At 42.7% G+C, this 15,607-nt stretch overlaps 1 protein-coding gene across 1 annotated transcript; it reads right to left on the bottom strand.

Annotated features, from left to right (window-relative positions):
* Nucleotides 1-12,870: 12,870 nt before the first annotated feature.
* Nucleotides 12,871-15,326, bottom strand: Cer1 (cerberus 1, DAN family BMP antagonist). The gene is made up of 2 exons (XM_055591729.1): nt 14,773-15,326; nt 12,871-13,182 (listed from the first exon to the last, which is right to left on the bottom strand). The coding sequence occupies exons 1-2, from the start codon at nt 15,316-15,318 to the stop codon at nt 12,871-12,873; spliced, it is 858 nt and encodes a 285-aa protein (XP_055447704.1). The 5' UTR covers nt 15,319-15,326.
* Nucleotides 15,327-15,607: the final 281 nt, after the last annotated feature.

Here is a 15,607-nt window from a genome sequence, read left to right as displayed (position 1 = left end):
GAATCTTGGGCCTAATTTTGTTGCAACTGTTCAGCTCTAGCATTGTATTGTAAAGCAGCCTTAGACAATTTATAAATGAGAAGGAAGGCTGAGTACCAATAAAATCATAATTTGACCAGTATGTCCAGGGTCTAACAGGCCCAATGCATCAATGTCTATGGACCCTTGCCTTGTGAATGATTGGAAACTCTTAAGTTTAAAGAGAATCTAATGAAGAAGAATATCTGATTTTGCCCCAACTCTGGCACTACTAAGTAGATATTGCTTAACTAGCCAGTGTCTCAGTTTCATCACATGTAAAAGAAAAACTTAAGGGCCATCATAAATTGCTTAGGATTTATGAATAAGTGAATGTATCTGGTGAAGAAGGGAGGGATCAGATTACTGTTAATTTTATTTCAGGTGGAAGGCTAAAGACAGCATAGTAACAACTGTAATTTTAACATTGTTTCAGATAAAGAATAAGAGTATATAGAGTCCCATTCCTTTTTGTTATCCCCAAATTTCTACCTCATTGGAATTTTTTAAATCAAGAGCCTTACACTGGAACCAGAAGAAACTCATAAATTTTTTAGGTCCTAAAAAATGTTCCTCATGTTCCTCACACTCAACATATTCAAACATTAATTTTCACCAATACCTATTCTTCCCATGTTATCAGAGCTGTCAAGACGAGATCAGCCCTGACAGCCCTCGCTAAGCAAGGCTCAGTTCCCTGTCCTCAGTGGGCCAAAATTAAAATTAAAGTCAAAATTAAAGAAACAAGTAATGATGAAAAGCAGAGAAGAGAGACTTATTTAATGTGACAACACTGGGAAAAGAAACAAAGAGCCCCAGTAACCTGAATTCCATCTTTGGGGTTCTGACATGAGGGTTAGGTTTAAATAGAAGTAAGAGGTGTGCGTAACTAAGAGTCCTCCTCGAGGGGCGGTGTCCCCACACCAAATCACTGACTGACCCATCACTGTATCCTTCAGTCTCTTTGACAAGGTGGTCTGGCAAGTTGTCAGAACCCTGTGAGATCTTTTTCTGAGAGACAACTTCCTCCTCTAGTCGCCACCTGGCTCCAGCCTTCTTCTCCCAGCCATAGGCCTGGAAGAAAATTCAATTTTCTCGATCCCTTGTCTCAAAAGTTTAATGATAAGCAAAGAGATGGCTACAGCTGTGTCTTTAGAATATCTTCATTCCTCCAGGACAGTGGCTCCCAGGAACCAAACTCCAGAAAGTTTGGCCAAGACTGAAAAGCTATGTCTCAGCAACACCCTCTGCCTTCCCTTCCAATGTATATCCAAACAGTACTGAAGTGATCAAGAACCATCATTTTCCCTGTTATCTCAACTGCAAACTCCATCTATTCTCATCCTGGAGAAGTCTGTGAATCTATTCCTTTGGATCACAGTCTACATTAGACATTTTTCTTTTGTTACAGGGTACCTGAAGAGAAAAACTCTCAAGAGACCTGAAAGTCGAATGGAGTCTTTAGTCACTGCTAGAAGGACTGTCCCAAGCAGAGTAGAGGGAAGCAGCCCTGATCCTGTTGGTTTGAGTTTTTAGGGGCAAAAATCACAATTGCGACTCCAGACTCCTCAACAAGCAAGCCTTGTTTACAGATGAGGAGAGATAGCGGTTAAATGGAAAGGCAGTTAACCTTTAGCTCAGGATCACATTGTATAAGAATTTATGGCTGGTCTAGATAATTTACCCAAGGTAATTTTGGTATTCTTAATTCCTAAAGCATTCTTAGATCGATGCTCTCCTGAGATGGCAAAGCTATAGTTCAGGAGCCCACCAGACTCTGAGCTCCTATTTGACGTTCCTATTTGGGTTCCTACACCGTAATGATCTATTGTACATTTTCCTAACAAAACAGTTCCATGAAGGCACAGATCCAGTCTTAGATGTGTTTGTCTTTCCATCCCTTCTTTCGATGTCAGATCCATCATGGGAGTTCAGTGGGTTAGTTGAGTTAATGGAAAATGGGGGAGGCACATTTAAAATACTAGTCAGATTGGTGTTCAGACATTAGAAATGGGTCTGAGTCTGGTCTTTATCTACTGCAAATACTGAGGGGTTTTAGGCCTTCAGGAGGTATGAAAAGGAATGGGGTCAGGAGATAGGGTAGTCAGAAATAGTGAAGCACAAAAAAAGAATGATCATGGTGCTGAGGAAAGACCACTGGATTTGCTTGTTAGAACTTTCCTGGAGAACAAAAAAAAAGCATTTTAATAACTAGAGAATTTAAGAGAAGATAGATATGTGGAAACGGAGGCATTGATCGTGGCTGCAAGAAGCTGATAATGAAAGGTGGTGTTTTTTATTGGTGTTTTAGGATAGAAGTACCTGGACAAATCTTTAGGACAAATCTTGGACTGGGAAAAGAAAGACAAATTAGAATCAGAAAGTTACACAAAGTGAGGGCAGGGACCTCAAACCCGGCAGGAAGGTTAGCTTCACTGGGAGAAGATCAGATACTCAACTTGCAAAATCAAAAGACAAATAGAGGCAGGGGGATGATAGGGTGGGAGATATTTAAGTAGAGGGAAGGACCACTGAGTGTTTACATTTGAGTGGCTTCTAGCTTTTCAGTTAGGGCACAGTAATTTTTTAAGAACAAAATTACTGTGTCGTCAAAGTGGAGAGAAGGACTCAGCCCTGGAAAGGGACTAAGAGGTAAGGAGACAGTCACACCTCCTAGTGGAGGTCTGCCAGCTGCAGGATGACGCATTGAGCCCCTTCAAGAAAATCAAGGCACCAGAGAAAGAAAATCAGTGCTTTCTCTTGTGTCTCACAGCTGCCCACACTGAAGAAGTTACTTTTAGGAAAATTTCCAAATATATGACTTCAACAGATCATCTCTGAGTTTATGGCATCCACATCCAATAACTGAAAAATTCAGGTCGTTAGCATTTCCCCTTTCAACCCTCCACAGTGCCAAAGAAGGGAGGTTCATCCTTAGCTTGTTAAATGCATATAAGCTCACAAGTGCTTTGCAGAGTGGTTGAGATGAGCGGAACAGCAAATATGCCCGCAACAACCAGGCACCTAGGAATCCAGCAGAAACAAGAGTGGACGGCCGGCAGCCCTGAGTTTGTTTCTAGAGTTTATTAGTTGTCCGTGCTGTTCTGGATAGTGACAGAAAGCTCACAGGTGCACAGAACATGGAACACACTGCACTTCCGGCAGCCAGGTTCTTTGCACTTTCAGGCAAATGGGAACTTTCACTGTAACAGCACTGCAAAAAGTGACTCCCAGTTAGTGTCTTCCTAGCAAGTAGGATCCAGTTCACTCCTCCTTCACTGCTCTGATTGTTGCTGCTTAGGAGGAGCCTGGGAATGTGACCGTATGGGGACACGCAAGCAAGAACTAGAGCAGGACCTCAGGTTTAGAAAGTTCTGCAACCAGGAACCTTCTCAGGACTGCTTTGTGAAGGCCCGCGTTCTCAGACTCTTTCTGGATGTGCTGTCATTTATTAATTGCTACAGAAGCTGCCAGGCTGTCATTATGAAGCCTTTTAGAGGTGCTCTGAAACTATTAAGAATGTATTACAATTACAGTGTATGCAGTGGCAGCTGAGGCTGTTCTGCCAAGACAGTTTCAGCATGCAAACACAGCACATGACTCCCCTAGTCTCTCCTTACAGCTGCCCCAAAGCACCCAACAGACTGCAATTTTAACTCTTTAATCACACCAGGAGTCACTTGACTGATAGCTGCACTTAAGCAAGCGCTTCCCTTAAACCAGCATATGTGCTTAATGATGCCGATGCCTCGTTGGATACTCACTTACAAAAACGAGGGCAAGTGGATCTTCTTTGATGTTTCTCGGGACAAGGAAAGGCCTTTCCCCCTTCTTCCTCCTGTCAAGATGGGTGAGTAGAGGTACACCTGAGAGCCGGGTGAGCAGCCAAGCCTGACTTAGGCTGTGCGTGTGCGGTGGAATGCACATGTTAGCAACTTGAGACGTTTGTCTGACCTGCTCCTGAACTCTACCCAGAATGGGCAGGACTTAGCTGATTCTGGAAGTCTAGTTTATTCCACAGAGCTCTCCACTGCTCCACCGTGGTATCATGCTAGAAAGTGCCAGATGCAGGTGTTTCTCATAATGCGCACAACTGGATGATATCGTGGAAATGTCACTTTTCTCAGGAATGCTGACATTATCTTATTTGCATATGATAATATCAATAATTCTTAGAAAGCATATAGACTGTGTTGAAAGTGAAATGTCAGAATCCTTGAAATTCACCTTCTTTTTTAAAAAAAGTTATTTTTACTCTTGCATGTGTGTGTGTGCGCGCACGTGTGTGTACATGCATGCTGTGAACAGAAGAGGACAGTTAATCCCCTGGGGCGTGAGTTGCATGTGGTTAGGGCCCGAAGAATAGGGTGGTGGTTATCTAGAATTGCTGTAAGGAATCTAACCTGCTGAGCCATCTCCCGTCTCTCTAGACCCTGACATTTACTTTTCACATCGTCCCACAAAATACAAATATGTATCAAATACAAACACACACATCCATACAGGATGAGAGAAAAGGAAAATATGGTAGAATGTCAAAGTTTTTGAGCTAAGGTAGAGAGCTGGAAACTATTCCTGTCACTTTACATTTTTTCAACTATTTTCATACTAAAATGTTTGTATGGAAAATTCAAATTCCAAAGAATCACCTAAATCCACTGAATCAGGCTCCCAGAAATAGACACTGCTATTGAGTATCTGAAGCAAGTTTTAGCCCGTAATAGCTTAAGGTTATTGAATCATAAACTTGAACTCTAATAAAAGAGTAAATGCAATTTAAAAAGTGATTTTCTTTTTAAAGTGTTACTTGAGGGAAGTAAATCAAAGACCTGAGTTTCTCTGGACAAGACAAAAACAAAACCCGCTGAGGTGCTTCACGTGTATGAGAAACTGGAGTCAAAACCCTCAGCAGCAGCAGAAACAACAAAAGCAGCTGAGGAAATCAGCAGGAAAAAGGTTTGCTCCTGAGCTTTCCAAACCCCAAACCTGAAGAACGAGGTAGAAAAACACAGCCTCACTCTTTCTCAGAATCCGAACAAGTGTTCAGAATTCCTGTGTTGTCTTTAGTTCCTGGGGTAGTGTTATTCTTGCTTTGGTTGCTGCTTGTTTTCCAGGGCTGGGTTTGAGCCCAGGACTTTGCTGGTGTGATCAGAGATTTTTTTTTTTTTTCAGTTACTGTATCTCCTGTTATCTGGCTAAGTCACCTGTGCAGCTTAAAAACATGGACCAATATGCTGGCCCCAATTTCCACCTCCAGGCCTTAGAAAAGAGTCTCTGTATTTCAAAAGTTCACACATACTAGAATTCTCATGTAGAGACAGGGTTAAAAAACTTGTGTATGGAATAAAACCCAAACTCCTCAAAAAAAAAAAAAAAAGTCACATTCTGTCTTCTTGAGCAAGAGAGCCTGAAATGGCTATTAAAGATAGCCCCAATAAAGCTGGGAACGGTGCTGCCTACCTGTAATCCTGCACTCAGGGAGACAGAGGCAGGCAGATCTCTGTGAATTCAAGGACAGGCTGGTCTATAAAGCGAGTCCAGGACAGCCAAGACTACACAAAAAAAAAAAAAAAAAAAAAAAAAAAACCCTGTCTCAAAACCCCAAAAAAACAACCCTTCCCTCTCCTCCAAAAAATAATACCCCAATGATCCAGCTCAGTACCTGAGGCTTCTTAGATTCAAAATGTATCTATTTTGAACTGATACATCGTGGGCTAGATACATTAGCAGACTTTAATTGGGAGCCTTAGGGAACTGTGGATAACTCAATGTTTGGAAATGAGGTGAGCAAGGGAAAAGGCATTAAAGTGAGATCAGTGGGGAAAAGCAGATTATTGAGACACCAAAGAAAAGTCTATCTACTTTATAATTTCCACTACAATTTTACCATGATCTCATCACCTTCAAGGATAAACAGAGGAATGGGGCATGGAGTCTGCTTTTGCTTGTTTGAGAGCCCCTGTAATAATCTATACTACATACAGCTCACGGTCTCAACCAAGCTCCCTGGAGAACTGTTTATCAATATTCTAAGGTACTAAGCTATGTGGAGGCTTCTACAAGAGAACATTGTTTGCCTGAGGTAAGGGTTCACTTCCTTTGTTGAACAGGAATCCGGGCTCCTTGCACTGTCATAATTGCACTATACAAACGATTCCTACTGGAAAACCTTGTTCTTGGTCATTGGTCACGAGAAAGGTGTGTTTCTCTTCCTTGATAGACAAGAGGAAGTTGTAATAGTTTTCTTGGAGAGTATTAACCCAAACCCCCACCCAGGTGGGTTCCTCACGGCTTGTTAGGGGAGGGGAGTTGTTTCTTTGTTGTTGTTTTTCTTTCCTTTCTTTCTTTTTTAGTTTTTTTATACAAAGAGGAGGATAAAGGAGAGGAGGAAGAGGGAAAGCAATAACATTAGAATCTGAACTTGAAGCATGGGTGGGGACAGGAGGCCAGGCTTTGTTTGGGAAACCAGCATTACAGGAAAGTGTTCTTCACGCTGAGTAACTCACACGTCACCACTGCAAACCCCACAGTGCAGATCTCAGCTTAAACGAGGCAGACCAAAGCCACTGGCTGTACTTACAACTCACCTCTGTCCCCAGCACAGAAACCTGACTTTCCTGCCTCCCAGGAGTCAGGGGCATGTGTTATCAGCTTTCTTCTGGCACCGCTGGCCTCTCTTCTTTTTTATTCCAATTGTTATCTTATGGTACAATGTCTGACTTTGGGACACCTTGGAGAAGCTCATGAAAATGCAAAAAGAAATTTCCCCTGAGTTCTCTTAATATTTGTGAGCATTTCAGTGGTTCATGCCTTCTTTTACTGTACTCTTCTCAAAAACTCCATGTTGCTTACCAAATCCATGTGTATGCACTGCTAGTCAGAAGCCTCACACATGTAGCTTCTCTTCCAAGAGTGGTTCATGAAACACATTCATTTTACACTATGTTTGTGTATACATATAATATCTTTGGGGAAGAAATACAACAAAGATGCATAACACACAGGGCTTTTGTTAAAGGGCTTATAAACTAGAGAGGAAGTAGTGTCAGCCCGATACCAAGTGGTATATCTGTGGGTGGCATTGTTTTGGGCTGTCCAACAGCCATCGTTTCCTTATTCCTCGTTTAAATGTTCAGTTATGTTGGCCATTCCTCATTGTACTCAGCTCTTTACAAGGGAAAAAAGTAGAAGAGAACTGTTCCCAGCGCTGGGGCTCTACCCCAAACGCTCTTGCACATTAAGGTATCACTGAACATCCTTTTTCTTCTATGCTATAGGCACTGGCATGTGGATGGTGGAGCAACACCCACGTTATCACTGAGAAAAGCTTGTGGGGAATTGGTAGTGATGGGCAGAAAGGAAGGCGCCCATGTCCCCAGGGAAGTGCGGAGATGCTGATCAGGTGTCACTGGAAGAAGTCCTACCTTCTGAGCTGTGGTTTCTGGTACTGGGATTGAGACTTCTTTACTGCTGCTACTGCATTGCAAAGGGCTTTGGGACTTGAAGATGGAATAGACCATTAGATTAGCCACAGGCTTAACTTAGCTTGAGTGCTAAGGTACGTGCACACGTTCATGTGCGTATGGGTGCATGTATGTATAGGCTTTATAGATCTGCCCACATACACGTGCTTTTCGTTCTATCTTGAAGCATCGTGGCGTCAAAAAGAACTTGAGTTTGGGAGTTATTCACTTTCCACCACCCTCTAGCAGAGACACTTTAGAAAGGTTACTATGTGAGAGCCTGAGCATCATCAACTATGAAATAGTGCGGAATTCTCTACTACTCCGTGCATTTTCATGCAGATTTGATGAAGATTACATAGATAATAGACAGACAGATAATAGAGCACACTTGGCACTGTTCTTGACATACATGTTCAGCACGCAACATGTATTAATATTGCACCTTTTGCAAAGCTCTGTCTATCCAGCTCTTACCTACTCAGCGCTAGACTCTCGTAGGCACTGACTACAATGGAGAAGGCTATCCACAAGTCAGGTTTCTCGTGGAGCTTAGAATGCATTTAATCATATAGACAAACATATAATTATGATCTGAGATGAAGCATTAAGAACAGACATGCAGCACCAGGAAGGCATGCAAGCGGTGAACCCAAACTTGGCTAAGGTTAAGGAAGCCTTTCCTGGGAAAGCAGCTCTTGAGCTTGGGGGTGAGAGTCTGGAGAGATCGGCCAGTACGCTTTAAAAAAGAATGGCCAGGAAGTAACAGCATGTGTTTACCTGCCCTGCACTGGAGACTCTGAAGGTGTGGGATTATGTCCACATAATTATGTCCAGATAATCATGTGTCTCTTTATTCATATTTTCTATTCTGTGTTCACCACAGACACACAAACATAGGAGACTGAGTGAAAGAAATCCATATTTTTTTTTCCTTTTGTTTTACATGTGTGGGCATTTTGTCTGCATCTATATCTGTATGTGATTTGTCTGCAGTACCCGTGGAGGCCAGAGGAGGACATTGGAGCTCCCGGGACTAGAGTTACAGAACTGTGTGAGCCACCATGTGAGTGCTGGGAACCAAACTCTGGTACTCTGGCACAGCACCCAACACAACCTTTGAGCAACCACTCCAGCCCAGTGGATGAGTGATGTCTTCAGTTCCTTGTAAAACAAACAAGCAAACAACAACTATATGTAAGTATCCGGTAGAAAACTGTCCTGCCACTCATGAGGCCATAGATACCATTCTAACCACATATACACAGCTCATATAACCAGGAAATATCTCCCCCTAAAAGGATTTAAAGTATCCAGACATGAAAGTCTCAATGATTAGAAGCTCTGACTGTGCCTATAATGACTGTATTATCTGTTGCGCGCACACACACACACACACACATCATCATCATCATCATCATCTTTGCTGCAGGTGTGTATCCAGTCTATCTTTAAATAACCTTAAGTTCTTAATGTAGTATCTTGAATGGACCAAATCCCCTAAAAATGTAGGGATTGAATGACATTCTTACCGAGGGATTCAATGAACAGGTCAAAGAAAATCATGTCCCTCACCTTGGTGGAGGATTATAACTCCACAGCCTAGAACCTCGCTAAGATGTCAAATACCTGTAACTTTGGCACTTGGGAGGTGGACAGAGGAAAGTCAGAAGTTTTAGGTCATCCTCGGATCCGCTTTGAGTTCTAGGCCAACCTGGGCTAGATAAGATCCTTTAAAAAATATATCAACAATATTAATATTCTCAAACTTCATCGGAATCAGGATTACCATGAAGCTTGTTTGGTCTAATCATGGGATGGGTGTCATTTGTGTTACTTCTAGAACAATCTTTAGGAATAAGTACACTATCTTTTTCTTTTTTGTCTCAGACAAGATGCTTATTCCAAAAAGTGTCTGCTCTTGTCAAATGTGTAGGTCCTAGAAGAATGTGAAGCAGAGGCAAAGCCAACCAGAAACAAATGTGTTGTGTGAAAAACAAAATAGACCCGTGTCAACAAATGCCAAAAACAAGCACACGCTGAGAAAATGAAATCTTAAAGCTCAGTCAGCTACTCTCTGTAGGGAATACTGAATGTCAGCTTTCTAGAATATAGAGAAACATTTAGGGGGAAAAAAATCTCTAAAAAGTGTTGGAGAAACAAGGCAGAATACTGTGCAAAGAAGAAATCACCATAGACCATTGAAGGAGACTATCATGCTGACCATTAAAAGGGCATGGCTTTAATGTCCCTGCTCCCAGAGACCACTCAATTGGAAGCAAGCTGTTTCTAGCATGCTGCTCTGCCTGCAGCTTAGAGCCAGCTCATTCTGCCTTTTCAGTTGTTTGATTTTCAAGTTCCTTGCCCATCCCACCACAGGAATGGAACCTCTACAGGGGTCAGAACTCTGTTTAACTTGCACTCAAGCTAGTACACAGCATATGTGTAACTGGGGAGCCTCCGCAGCATGAAGCATGCACATGGAAACTGTACTGTGTGCTGCTGAGCAATATGTGTACAGGCTGCCAAAATATCAAAGGAGACCCAAAGTTAAAAGTACAAGCTCCTATGAGTGAGGAGCTGGTGTGGAGGGGCAGGTCAGAGGTCAGTGCTGGGTGTTTTCCTCAATATCTTTCCAACAGTTCTCTTACTGAACCCAGAGCTCATGGATTTCTCTAGACTAGCTGGTCCATCAGCTCCAGGAATAAACACACACACACAGAGAGAGAGAGAGAGAGAGAGAGAGAGAGAGAGAGAGAAGAAAGAGAGAGGGAGAGGAAGGGAGAAAGAGAGAGAGAGGGAGGGAGAGAGGGAGGGAGGGAGGGAGGGAGGGAGGGAGGGAGGGGGAGAGAATTTGCCAATATGTGCTTTCATATGGGTACTAGAGACGTGAACTCAAGCTTGTATGACAAGCACTTTACTAACCTGACTCTATTTCCCCAGCTCCAAGCCTTATCTTTTATGACAGGAAAATGAAACCAATTTTTAGGAAGGCATTTGTAGTGAGGACCGATGAAGTGATAGTGATGTTGGACAGAGAACCTGGGGCAGGCTTCCATAGAACAGCTAGGTGAGACATCCATAGTAAGACCGGTGAGACACAAAGCTAAAGTGATAGAGGACGAATGAGCAAATATTTGACCACAAATAGAAACTCTAGTGGGAATGTCAAGGCAGAAGACCGAAGTCAGGCTTGTGTCCCTGAAAAGCTGGGGAGGTCCTTGATTGTAGCTCTTCAGGGATGCCCTGTGTAGAACACCAGTCAGTGTCACAAAGGAAAAGCTTCCATGATTAATGTGGTCCCCTAGCTAAGCAAGTAAGGCGAATATATCCGGATCAGGGTCTCACAGAAGGAGTCCTGTCTTTTACCATAAATTATTCTGTAAAAATATTCAAATACAGCCATAAGTAGATCAAAATTCTCAAGTCTATTAAAAGAAAGGAAAATATAGTCCATGCGAGTTTAGACAAGTTGCTTAAACTTACAAAGCTGACCCTCTTTACTGGTGAAATAGGTGATTACCGCTTCATATGTTCTTTGAGAGGAGTAGATGGTCTTTTTAAAGACACATCTGGTGCCTGATGAGTACACTATCTGTGTATTTCCTCTCACTAATTTCCTGTGCTCCCGTGTTTTATATATTGAGCCACTGGACACTGCTTTCTCTTGCAAGTAAAAACATTTGTGAATGGGCAGTTTTCTGAGGCTCACACGAATCCTTTATGGGTGTAAGTTCTGACATTCTATCAGCTAGCCCATCTGGAGTTTACACGTGAGGGAGGAGCAGGCCAGAAGTTTGAATAAAACTAATAATTGTTTGGAGCTTCGGCTTGAGGGTCGATTTTCAAGTCTAGATTAAAGGGATTCGTCAAGTTGTAAGGAGGAGAACGGGACCCCAATTGACAGAGATGGGTTTACATAATCAGGGTTAAGCAGCTGCACGCTAGACAGATGCTCAATAGCTTTTGGCACCAAAATATATTGACCAGCTGGGATATCATTAATGCTTAACAATTTTATCCTTATGACCATATCTTGGCCAATTAGGTTGTCTTTGACCACCAAAGGGTATAACATATTCTGTTGTAAATGCCACATGTATCTCTCTGGAGCTCATATTCTATTACATTGATGTGTTGCATAATACACACTAACTATAAATGCATTTGCTTCTTCAGGGTACCGTGTAAGATGGTGATTTAAAAGAAATAGAATTAAAATATAAAATTAATTTCTTTATAAACCGTGATTAGTCGTTACTCAGGGAAATGTGTGTGTGTGTGTGTGTGTGTGTGTGTGTGTGTGTGTGTGTGTACTAAAAGTAAAGAGATCCAAATCAAGTAATTTCTAAATAAGTATCTGAAAAACTGCTATTAAAAAGTAATCTGTCTGGGAAAGCCAATGCTGTATAATATGTGGACACAAGCAAATGTAAGAGGAAGGAGGCAGTTGCTAAGAGAGAGAGGCTGAACGACTCACACAGAGGCTGCTTGTGAAATCAAAATCCCATGCCCATTGCCATGAGTCCATGAGGTCATTTCAGAAATACTTCTGAAAGACAAACAACAGACGTGTATGTGGCACAGTATTTCCAAGAATTTTTCACACTCTAAAATTTAATACATTACAACATTCAGATCGTGTTCAGAACTTGATATTGAAGAATCTGACGAGTTGAATTTGTCACATATACTCTTACACAATAGTAAGAAGTCCAAACATAGAAACCCAGCTTGCTACAGATTCAAAGGTGTATGAGTAGAAGATTTCACATATAAACCATTTCCCTTTAAAAACGACACACAATGCATTTAGGGAAGTACTGAGTTTCTTAGTAACGTCCATGAGTAGCCTTTGACTCTAATACTATTCATGCATTTTCTTCAGACTCCAGGGAATGGTTCGGTTTCTAGTGCTTGAGCCCCCTCCTTATGTAAACTGCTAAGAGAAGCATCAGCATTCCTCCTTCAAAGTCAGATAACCAACAGTGAGAACTTAATGGGGGGAGTACAAAAAGAAAAGAAAAAAAATATGAGCCACCAAGCAGGCTGCTTCCCACACCTGTGGCAAGAACCATTCAATAAAATCAAAATATTTTTTAGTCTCAGAGGCAACTTTGAAGTATGCAAAATCGATTTTAAAATCTGAGAGCTCAGTGGTACGGCGCATGCCTGTAATCCCAGCTCTCAGGAAGTGGATCAGAAATTTAAAGCCATCCCTAGCCACACGGCAAGTTTGAGGCCAGCCTGAAAAACCTAAGATCCTGTCTAAATACAAATGAAAATGAGAGAGAGAGAACCATTTTTCTTTGAGTTTTACATAACCCACTTAACATTTCCAGATTGACAACCCTCACTTTTTCTGTTGGGGTTCTGTTTTCCAAGGTAATCAGGGGATTGCTTTTGAAGCTGGAAATCCAGGAACGAAAGGATCCTGGAAGGCAGCCGATAGGAGGTGCCCCTCTCCGTGCTCCGTCTTCACCATGCACTGGCATTCTTCTACATGCGTCACCACCTTGACCACGGGTGTAGGGCTAGCACAGTTGAGCCTCAAGCGCACGGTGGTGAATTTGGTGGGCGAGCAGTGGGAGCAGAGGTTGTGGGGATGTGCTCCTTCTCCGGGAAAATGAATGGAACCGCATTTCCCAAAGCAAAGGTTGTTCTGGACAACAACTTTTTCGCAGTCCTCATGAGCAATGGTCTGAAAGGCAAATGGATTAGGTCACCCCAAAGCATCTCATACCTCTCAGGACACAAAAGGATGATTTAGAATAAAGGGCTCTGAACTCTGCACTTGGGGATGTATTTTGAGACAAGGCCACCTCAACAAAGCTTTCTTTATCAGTTAGCCTCTAAGAAGCCTGGGTTAACATGAAAATGACTCCCACTACAGACAACATGCTTTAAAGAATTGTCATGTAACTGGATATAACTGATTGGAGACAAAGAGCCATAATGGCGGCTTTCTTATTTAACCACCGTATCTTACATTTCTGTTACCCATGGTGCATTGTGCACAGCCACCTCTCAATAAATACTGGTCAGTTAATTGCAGAATAGGCCAGACACCATGAGTTTAATTCTGTCCTATTTCACATGAGCTGCACACGTGAATCTGTGAGCAGCAGAATCACAACATGCAAACCTACATTTCATCACCCTTGCCTTGTTCTCATAACCCCATACATCCAGTTTTATGTGTCTTTCAAACTCTCTGAGTCAAACTCCTTAATCTCAATCTAATTAGCAATAGAATTAAAAAGTAAGAATTTCAAAGGAAACTTGATTGCCTGAGTCTTAGGAGCAATTTTCTAATTGCACATGGACCAGCAAAGCAGATATTATTACTTTGTGATTGACTTCTCATAGCTACGCAGGCGGTTGCCTCAGAACACTGCCTGCTTAATTGGGCAGTGTTACTAGACTGTAAAATTTTAGTCTTTCCTGTGCTGCTTCTGGTTCTGTGTCTTTTTGATGCATTTTCTCTATTTTAATTTAGCATTTGGAAAGCAGGTGTGGCCAGGAAGGAAGCAGAAGTTGAATGTTCCTTTGTCTTAAAAGTGCAGAGTTGATCATGGTCACTATAAATTAGCCTGCACAAGCTGGGAGGCAGACAAAGAGATGCAATTTCACATTAAGATAATTTTTTTGAAAACCTATGAGAAACATAAATACACTCTAAAATATGTTTTGCTATTACAATGCCAAGAAATGATAGTGAGAATCTAAACATAGAGTTTCTGTGGAAACATTTTAAACATCAAATAGTTTTTAGCAACTATTAAGGAAAGCCTTCATGAATCTGCAAAGTATTAAGCTTTGAGCATCAGACATGAAAGTAGGGCATCCCATGAGATGACCAGTGCACCCCACCTCAGCTCCCAGTTTGACTTGAGCGCTTTCCTATACATCCCCATGAGTGTGGAGATAACCTGCAAGGTAGTTCTGGCAACTGCTCTAAATCCCCAGTTTCCTGAGAGCATAGCCTTACTAAATGGATAATGGCCAATAAATATATACACGTGCAACAAAGCTCTGGCCTTCAATATGATGGCTGCCGAATACTGACCATGTCACCATTCTAGCGTGAAGCTTTTCCGGCATCCCAGAAAACAATGGAGACATGAGAAGTAAATGGGGGCGATATGGTCACATTTTGCCAAATCCCCAAGGACCAAATCTGGAGTTAGGCAAGGTACAGGCTCTCGTCAGCCCCTTCCCATTTTACCATTTGTCCTAATTTGTCCCCAGTTCTTGCAAACTCTGGCTGTTTTCCCTCTAGAATGCCTACCTGGTTGAAGGGAACTGTCCTGCAGGTCTCCCGGTGTACTTCATGGCTTTTAATTGGCAAGATGACCCCCTGGGAGGATGGGCCCTTTCTGAACATGAAGCGATGCCAGAACTTCTTGGCTTCCTCCTGAAGAGGCGAGCTTTCCACTTTCCTCACATCTGCTGGCTGAGTGAGGGTCTGGATCCCCGATGGGACACGGTTGTTTTTCACCTCCCTTGTGGGGTGAAGCTCTGTCTCGGGTTTCTTCCAGAGTCTTCCAAGCCTGGACAGCATCTTCTCTCTCTGCCTTTGGCCTTCCCCAGCCAGGCTGGTATCTATGAGGTGTGGTACTGCCACAAACAGATCTGGCTTGGCTTCCATGTCCTCATGGTTGGCCATGTGGAGATCTCTGCGACCCCTTTCTAGTAGCACAAAGGAAAAAGAGCTCTGCCTTTGGCAACCATCCACACATCGGCCTGCCTTCCCCAGAGGCAAGAGTAGACATGGCACGAGCAACTGCAGGAAGAGGAGATGCATGCTGCCAGCGCCCATAGACCGAGATAACATTCACAGATGTCCAGGCCCAAAAGAGAGGTTCACTCAGCAGGACTGCAGCCAGGACATCCCATATATGCTACCTGCCTGGTAGAATGGGGAGGCAGGTGGTCAGCAGGCAGGCAAAGCAAACACATTAAGTGTTTGCTTCCATTATGCAGTGCTAATGGCGTCCTGCCTTCACTTTGGCTCTGTGTATTTTTAAAGGCCCCAGTGAAAGCCTGAGACCCAGGGGGTAATTAGCTGGTGGTTTAGCTGTTGTCTGTGAGTGGCTGTACTGGCAAAAACAACTTGCTCTTTG

This window comes from Psammomys obesus, unplaced genomic scaffold (genome assembly GCF_907164565.1).
Source record: "Psammomys obesus unplaced genomic scaffold, mPsaObe1.curated_primary_1811, whole genome shotgun sequence".
Lineage (NCBI taxonomy): Eukaryota > Metazoa > Chordata > Mammalia > Rodentia > Muridae > Psammomys > Psammomys obesus.
The sequence above is the reverse complement of the archived record's forward strand: the minus strand, read 5'-3'. Positions and strand labels throughout refer to the sequence as shown.